Below are 8395 nucleotides of genomic sequence, written 5' to 3'. Positions count from 1 at the left end.
TGATGAAGAGGTGGGAGGGAGGGTTTGGTTGCAAAGGTGTCGAAAAATTGATTTTGAATATAATTACGTGTTTGTCGGGGGCGGTTGTTACCCGGAACGTCTGCATAACAGGATCTCAGGACGACGAACGTTCGCACACTTCACACGCAATTGCCATCATCCCAATTTTTCTCTTTTATTTGAAATGAATTAAATAATTTAATGTATCGTTTCTTCCGATGAAAGAATCGCCTCCGGTTTTGTTGTGAACGTGTGTACGGACGCGCGCGGTTCCCAAGTAAACACAGACTGGTTTGTTCATAGTATGATCAAATCCTGCGCGCGGCCAACAGGATCCGAGGTCGCGACTGGCAAAGGCGGCGTGTGGAGGTGGAGAAAGACAGAGAGAGGCGAAAAGACGGCGATTGTTTTCATCCGCCTGAACGGAACATCCGTTTTATTCAAATAACAACAAAATAAAGACTATAAATAACACTACTTAGATTGTACCTATATCTTAAAACCTATTCCAGCTCTTTCAGCTGCTGCTTTTTGAACGCCTCGATCAATCTATCGGTGGCGGACGGTTCCAGCGACGCGGGGCTGCTCAGTTTGTCGTTGGGGAATTCGGCCAAATTCAGACTTGGTTCCCTGAAGGTGTACGGCGTCCATGGGCCTTGGATCGAAGGGTGATCGGTGTGCCACATCTTCCTCAATCTCATTCCTTCGTGGTTTCCCTGCTGGTTCTTCAGCAAAGTCAACCATTTGCTCACCACCTCGCTCGTGAAGTTCCTGCAGTAGACGTGCTGCTTCTCACCGTTCACTACAAACCATCATCAATGAAACAAACTTAAAGAACGTCTTCAGAAAAGAACCTTACAGTATTCCGCTACAATAACCGGACCCCTGTGCCTCCTCGGCTTCAAATACACGACAACTCCTGGATGATCCTTGGCGAAGTTAACCAAATCAGATTCAATGAAATCCCTAAAAAATAATTATAATTAGTTTCATATTTTATAGTTCAAATATCTTTAACATAATTAATTATAATATACAATTATGTAATATAGGCAACTTCTTGTACATTTAAACCTGATGTCAAATAACAACAAAATCTATCCAATTACAAATTATCAATTACAATTTCCATATTCTTCACACATACTATACTTATTATTTAAAGTTAATTAATAGAATGTACAAACCTTACACCTCGACTGGATCCATTATTCTTGCAGAACTTCAAGACTACTCGCTGTAGCTGACATACGTATCTTCCTACTCCGTTCTGTGCTGGGCTCGTAATGAAACCCGCCTTCATAAGCAGATGGCTATTAGACATTGTAACTGCAAAGGGAAATGTTTGGATAAAATAATAAAAATTGGTATAAATACAAAATGAATACTAACCTCACTTTTATGTTACAGCATGAACGACGCCTTCTAGCGGACGAAATTTGAATCCAATTGGATCAAGTTGGATGGATTGTAGCTAACTTCAGTTATCACAGTTTGAATTGTAAATTTTGCAATTGTTTATTACATTTTATACCGGAAGTGATTGGAAGCTGATGGAATTGTGGAAGAAGAAAAGTGTAATTATTTATGAAGAAGTATATGAAGTTTATACGAGTTTCATTCACAATACTAAGGTGAGTTTTTCAAATTTAATAACTTTATGAAACTTTCGTAAAAGTTTCGTAAATTAATTTCTTAGTTATTAATGAATATTTAAAGATTGTTGTTATTTTAATTCAATGTTTTTAAACTTGACGTAGATTTTATTAGACAAAAACTTATAAAATATTTATTATATTAGATTTCAAACTTTTTTACTGTTGACATTTGTTAACTTTTGTTTAGGCTCTGGTAACTATTTTTATTATATCTAGATTATTAACACTATAAAACAAAGTATCTGTACTTTTACTAATTAACTAATAATTAAAGATTGTCAAAATTTACAAAATCTTTGGATATTAATTAATATTAAAAAAAATAAGGGTGCAATAATTTCAAATTCAAATTAAAAACGTTATGCAACCAAATTTGCATATTTCGTTATGTAATCAATATAATTACAAATAATTAAAGATCTTTTTAATTAGAAATATTTGTGTCGCTATAAGATCGATTGTATAACAAAAATGCAATTCGAATGCTGTAAGTTCCAATTTAAGTCCATAATTTTAAAGAAACTCAATTGAAGTGGGAATTTATAAGGATAAAAAAAATATGTAGATAGTTTAAAAAAAAATATATTTATGTAACTAAACGTGCATGTGTTGTTACGTAAGGCTGTGTGAAGATGTCGTTAGCGTTAAGTTTTAGCCTGACGGAAGTTTTGAATGTTTGAGGTGATATAAACTGGAGTTATTGATCTGGTCGAGGGGGCGCCGTTTAAATTATTAAAATATTTATGAATTAATTTTTCTTTTAAGCGTAGAAAAGCCACCGCCGACTCTGCTCGAACCCTCGTCCAACCCGTTCAAGCGCTCGCGCTTTATTATTATTATTTCCATATCGGGGGAAAAAAAAACAGAAAACTTAATTTAGAACAGAAATTCGGTTTTCCGTCGTCTGAGCGGCGCCCGCCGTCTTCGATTATAATCCGGCAATTATTCAGCTCCAATTAAAGTGTTTTGTTATCGCCGCGTGTTGGTTGCTGCGGGAAGGGGTGTAGGGGGGTGGGTGGCAAAACTAAAAAGAATCATCGATCGAAGGGGGCTAGGTACGTGGAAAGCACATAGGGGGAAAACTAATGGGCAGGTGCGGCGGTCCGGTCGCCGTTTTCTCGTTCCCTTCGCGTGTTCACCTTCCGCCACCGCGGCCGCCCCCGAATCGCCGATCGATAATCGTTAATCTTTGATAAACACGCTCGCATGACATACACACACACAAGTACAACATGCACATATATACGTTTTATATTATTATTCTATTGAAATAGAAGCACGACGGGGGGTTGGTGGAGGCGGCGCACGTCGGTGGAGCAGGGTAAAAAAANTGAAGTGAAAAACAACAACAGAACGTTGGGCGGAATCGGATGAATTAATAAAGAGGCACGGAACGGCGTTTTTCCACAATTAAATTGCGAAAGTGGAGCAGCGGCGGCGGCGGCTATCATTATATTGTTTTAAAACTCTTTTCGATTCCACGTTTAAATATTTAATGCGTGTTCGGTAGAGGGCAATTTGCATAGTAAACTGTTTGTGTCCACGTGGCGGTTTTCCCTTTCCACCCCCGCGCCCCTCTTTCAACCGCCACACTTTTAATTTCCATGCATATACATTTACATTCTTTTGTTTCGAATGTTCTTTCGGCCTTTCACTTCCTTCGAACCCAATCGTGGATGGATATTGTATACAAAAAGGGTTTTTTTTTTTGGTTCATTCTTTCTCTTCATTATTTCCTGTGCTAAGGTTCGCGGGGGAAAAGCCGCCACCAGCAACGATGCGATTTATTAAAACGATGCGACAAAATGGATTATTATTTTATGTATGTGCCCATATAATGGGACATTAAAAAGCCATTAAAGCACCTGCCATGTGCATATTACCTGCACACATATGTGTGTTTGTATGCATAAACCCAAAGTTGAAGGTTTTGACAGTCCCTTGCATTATACACGCGCTACTCTCTCTCTCTATATATATTCGTATTAATCCCTGAAATACGGACGCTTATTACGTACACCGAAATTTTCAACCATCCCCTCACACCGCTTCATCCCCCCGTCGAGCCTCTATTTATGCGCATCCCGCAGGCTTAATAAATATCGCAATTTCCATCTAATGTAATTCAGTTTGCGAGCCGCCGGATAATGCCCAAAAACGTGCCGAATTTCGTTAATGAATTATAAGCTCGAGCCTCCGCGCAAAATTGTAACGCCCTTAATTTAACGCTGAGGACACGACGGACGCCAATCCTTTCAATTGTTCTGAGAAAGTACGAGTGTTTTGTTTCTCGCGTAATGTTGATTTACATTGCAAATTTACATAGTTTCAGTTCTAATCAATACTTCTTGTAGATTGTTTCACTTCTTATATTGATTGTTATTTAAACTATTTGGAAATTGAAGTTTCATTTTCTTTTTTCTTTGTTAATGATTTCTTAATGCGATTTTAATTTGGTCCTACTTTCGAACTTACTACATTCCAATCGGATTTTGTTAATTTCATTTTGCAATAAACATAATTATTAACGTCAGATCATTTCGTTTCGTTGACTTTAATTTACAACATGAAGATTAAACTTAATTATTATTGTTATTATATTAGCAAAATGTTATAATTTTAATATTCTTTATGCAAGAAAAACGTTTTGTAACTCGTGGAGTAAATGCACTATTTCTGATTTTCCTCTCTAAAGTGATTCATTTCTTTGCATCAAACCAGTTCTTTTTCCATTTCTGTTCTTCTTGCGTTTCATCGTCTATATTATGTCGAGTCAGAATTTCCACTCTATTTTACTTTCCATTTGGAAGAGACTGCATGTTCTATAAAATTGAATAGATAATAAACAGTATTTACCGTTCACTTTCAATTTTTACAATTTTTCAATCTACTTTGAATAAGACTTTTTAATTTTCACTTTCTTTTTGTGTTCATTTTGAACACCTTTTTAATACTAGCAAGAACAAAATTAAGTATTTTTAATCCCAGCAACTAATAGAAATGACTCATCAATGTTTTGTTTTTAACATTCGTTCCAGAAAAGAACAAAGATTGATACTTGCGTAATCATTATCGTGTTGCCTCGTTTCTTGCGGAATGCAATAAATTAATGTCTTCTCTACAGGAGTAAATAAATCCTGCTTGTTTTTCCTCCCTCCGTGTAACGAATGCGTTTCTTCGGCTGTTTCGAAGGGTGAATCTTTGGAGGCCATCTCTCGAAGGATCACCTAAACGAAATAATTGCGAACGCCGTCGCCTCTCGCCGTTTTATATAATACAATGGGGTCTCTCCTCAATTTGCATTTGTTTCGAATGCAAATTTCGTTCGCGGTTTTCGCTGCTATCCATAATATATGCATAATTTTTATTCGCGTTCTTTACATAAAAAAAAATATATGGACACTTTATGTCGCTTTCAGTTTAACGCCGCATCGTAATGTGGGTGGACGACCTTCTTCTCGAATAACCATCCGTCATCCAATAATCACGCAAATACAAAGGGAAGGAATTGTGTTTTTTTTTATATTGTGGAATTGGAGAGAGATAGGTGTTGGAAATCCGGATTTCCTGTTTGTTCTTTTTTCATTTGTCCGCGTAATCCCGTCGATTTTCTATTGTCCATCGATTCCGGCCTCCGCGCTAATCGCCGGATTCGGAGGATCGGTTCCGTTTATCTGCAAATTATGATGCCGTTATTGTTAAATGGCTTCATTATGATGCGAGCTGCTGTTTTGTTTTATTATTGCTTTGTTTCTGCTCGTGTTTTGTTTTGTATCGGGCATATGTCGGACACGTGAATGTTTTATAATATTAGCGAATGAATTACGAGAAGTATCCTTTTGTATCGAGTGTGTGTATTTATGTGTGTATTTGTGAGGAGAAGGAGTTTGGGGGTGGGAAGAGCCAGAAGGAACGTTGCGATGTTTGCTTCCCCCTTGTTTCCCTTGGGGATGATGTTACGCGTTTGCAGGATTAACGAGCGCAAATATTTGATAGCCAAAAACAATAGCCGAAGAGAAAATGACGCAACAATACCGCCCAGAAACACACATACACTTCTCCCGCGCCGTTACGTGCACGTATTTAATCAACTGATCATTAGGAAGCGCACCGCATTAACAGTTTTAATTAAATTTAGAGTATTAGAGTTTGGATTACGCTGCAAGAAACACACCCTTTGTTATTACTTAATAACTAAGATTATTTTTTTTTACAGTTTTAATTTTAAAATAATTTTATTTTATAGCGTGTTTTCAATTAGATTAGGCTGTAGCTGCAACGACTTGATGTATAATTAAAAAAATATTAATCTGTCTTTATTCTAGCAAATTTCCCAAGAACTGTTTAAGTTAAATACAAGATAAATATTGAAAAGTAAAGTTGTTTATGTAATTTGTAGTCTAAATTGATGCAATTTTAAACATTATTTATCTTTATATTTTTAATGTTTCTTTATTCTACTTAAATATTTATCAACGATTTTTGCACTCTGTAATCATTGATAATTAAACGTTGAAATTACGTAAAAGCACGTAACCGATACAAACAAATTCATTGAATTTGATAATCGATACCAGGACGAAACCGAACTTCCGCAGCACGTCCAATTACAGTTGGCAACCCTTTTAAATAAATATGCGTACGTGCATGCAACGGCAGGAAAAAAAAATGAAACACGAATGCTCGGTACACCGCAATTATTAATTTAATATAAAAAGGGGGCTTGTGTCTCGAATACCTTCACTTCGGTTTATTACATGCAGCTGTAGATGACTCACAAACGCATTTGGTCTCGAAATGTTTGTATTTAGGTGTAACAAATTTTTAATACTAGTACGAACTTAGCTTAAACTTGAATAGTTTTATTAGATTGAATCATTGTGCAAATAGGAATTAAATAGAACGAATGTAGGAGTATAATGAAGAACTTTTATTTTATTTAAGATCAATCTCTCTAATGTACGTTTCGTGATATGAAAGTTGATGCTGAAACATTTCCAAATCACCAAAACTTATAAATATCATCATCATTCCCCCTTGATTCGATGCCATTGATTCTCGTTCTGAGCAATAAGGAATTCAACTTTCGTAGCGGAGGTGAGACAGTTTTAATGTTAGCCGTGACATGACGTTTTCTTCTTCTCCGTACTGTTTTCGAGGGTTGTTGTGTCACTTTGGGGGTCCTCAATATTACACGTTTGACCGCCGCTGCGGCCTCCGACCCACCCCCGTACATTTTTTATTCACGAGGCGCAAAAGGGCATTGCTGCAGGGACGTAATCAGTCTACCATGCAACTGCATATAATATTTACTCCTTGAAATCATCTAACTATTGTACTTTCTAGATTAATAATTACTAATTGTTTTTGTATAGATAATGTATTTTTTTATTTTGTAATTGACTCTTAACCTTTAATGATTTAAATGCGCAATGACTTTGATGTTTTATAATTGCTTTGTTAAACTTTGTTATTTGGTGTTCCTCGAGGCAATATACTAGGTCTTAAGAAACGATTTGAGTGCTTTTCGCGTTCTGAGTACGTCCCTGGTTAGGGAACAAGAGAAGACGTCGTAGTCCGGCGTGGGTGCCTTCCATCCCTTCGGCCGCGCATCATTTATTCAGAGCCGCCCAATTTATATTTCATTTCGGCCGCTGGCCCCGCCACTGCTTCCACCGCCGCCACCGCCACCCTCTTGAAACTCCTCGACCGCTTTCCGTAAAACGGGGGCGGCTGCATTTTTTAGGGACGACATATATCTCTTGAACGCGAAATCATATTTCCTCCACCGAAGTTGTGTGTTTGCGGTTCGCTCCTTTCTTCTTTATTTTCTGCTGCTGCTGCTGCTGCTACTGCTGCATTTTCCTTTTCGGTTTTTCTATCTTGGTGCAACTTCTGCCGCAGCTGATAAAGAACTATCCGAAGGGCTCTCGGGGTTCCGGTCGCTCTCGATCTCTCTATCTCTGTCTGTGTGTATGCGTCACCTTTAAAATTTTTAGGAGGTTATTAAATTTACGGCCGCAATACACCTGTTTGGCCCGTTAAAGGGCGAAATGAGGGCTGTAAAAGCAGGTGGGAAGGGAGACCAGCACAAAAGGGAAGTATAATTGAGGCCTATGGGACGTGAACTACAGAAAAAAAATGTAAGAGAAGAAAAGAGAGAGAGTGTGAGAGAGAGAGAGGAAAATGAGTGAATGAAGAAGAGAAATGGGTGGAGCGGAACGTCGGAATGACTTCTGTGGCTCTCCTTTACGGTGGATTACATGCACACAAAAATATGACGTAAAGCGGGAACGAAAGAAAATGATAACCATTATTAATGCCGTATTTAACAGTAAACATAAATCCCAACAAAAAGGACTTTCGGGAAGAGTGCTTTTCGCGTGCTTCTCTTAAAACGAATGTGGTCATTAATAATGTTGAACATTTCGATGTGTGTCTCTATAACACATGTCACGCGTCTTAAATGAGATGTTATTTCAATCATCTAATTCAGCGTTTTCCAAACAGTGAGGCGCGCCTCTCTGGGGAGGCGTGGACTAGTCTAAGGGGAGGCGCGAATATTAGTAGCAGTGTTTTCACATTTCTTTGATAGAATATAACTATACTCTAATAGATAGAATGAATCAAAAGATGCATATGAAAGCTGAATGTTTGGGGAATCTAGCAAGTATTCATATATTACTGTGGTTTTAGCCGTTTGGCTGTAATTCGTGTTCAAAGTTTAAAAAATGCTC

The 8395-nt window shown here is 37.6% G+C and overlaps 1 protein-coding gene across 1 annotated transcript; it reads right to left on the bottom strand.

The window, feature by feature from the left end:
- Positions 1–404: 404 nt before the first annotated feature.
- On the bottom strand, positions 405–1450 carry LOC108565660 (39S ribosomal protein L43, mitochondrial). Its single transcript, XM_017925227.1, has 4 exons — positions 1393–1450; positions 1188–1329; positions 860–966; positions 405–802 (listed from the first exon to the last, which is right to left on the bottom strand). Exons 2-4 carry the CDS (start codon positions 1322–1324, stop codon positions 504–506), a joined length of 543 nt encoding a protein of 180 aa, XP_017780716.1. The 5' UTR covers positions 1325–1329; positions 1393–1450; the 3' UTR covers positions 405–503.
- Positions 1451–8395: the final 6945 nt, after the last annotated feature.

The sequence above is a fragment of the Nicrophorus vespilloides genome, unplaced genomic scaffold (genome assembly GCF_001412225.1).
Source record: "Nicrophorus vespilloides isolate i.1.1-1 unplaced genomic scaffold, Nicve_v1.0, whole genome shotgun sequence".
Classification (NCBI taxonomy): domain Eukaryota; kingdom Metazoa; phylum Arthropoda; class Insecta; order Coleoptera; family Silphidae; genus Nicrophorus; species Nicrophorus vespilloides.
Note: the sequence above shows the minus strand (reverse complement) of the source record. Positions and strands in the feature narration are given on the sequence as shown.

Bases quoted from the DNA above. Each gene is read 5' to 3' on its own strand.
- LOC108565660 (XM_017925227.1), bottom strand. From the start codon at position 1,324: ATGTCTAATAGCCATCTGCTTATGAAGGCGGGTTTCATTACGAGCCCA. The intron at 967-1,187 runs GTTTGTACATTC...ATTATTTTTTAG, and splicing joins GGATCCAGTCGAGGTGTAAG to GGATTTCATTGAATCTGATT. The intron at 803-859 runs GTAAGGTTCTTT...GATGGTTTGTAG, and splicing joins GGTTATTGTAGCGGAATACT to TGAACGGTGAGAAGCAGCAC.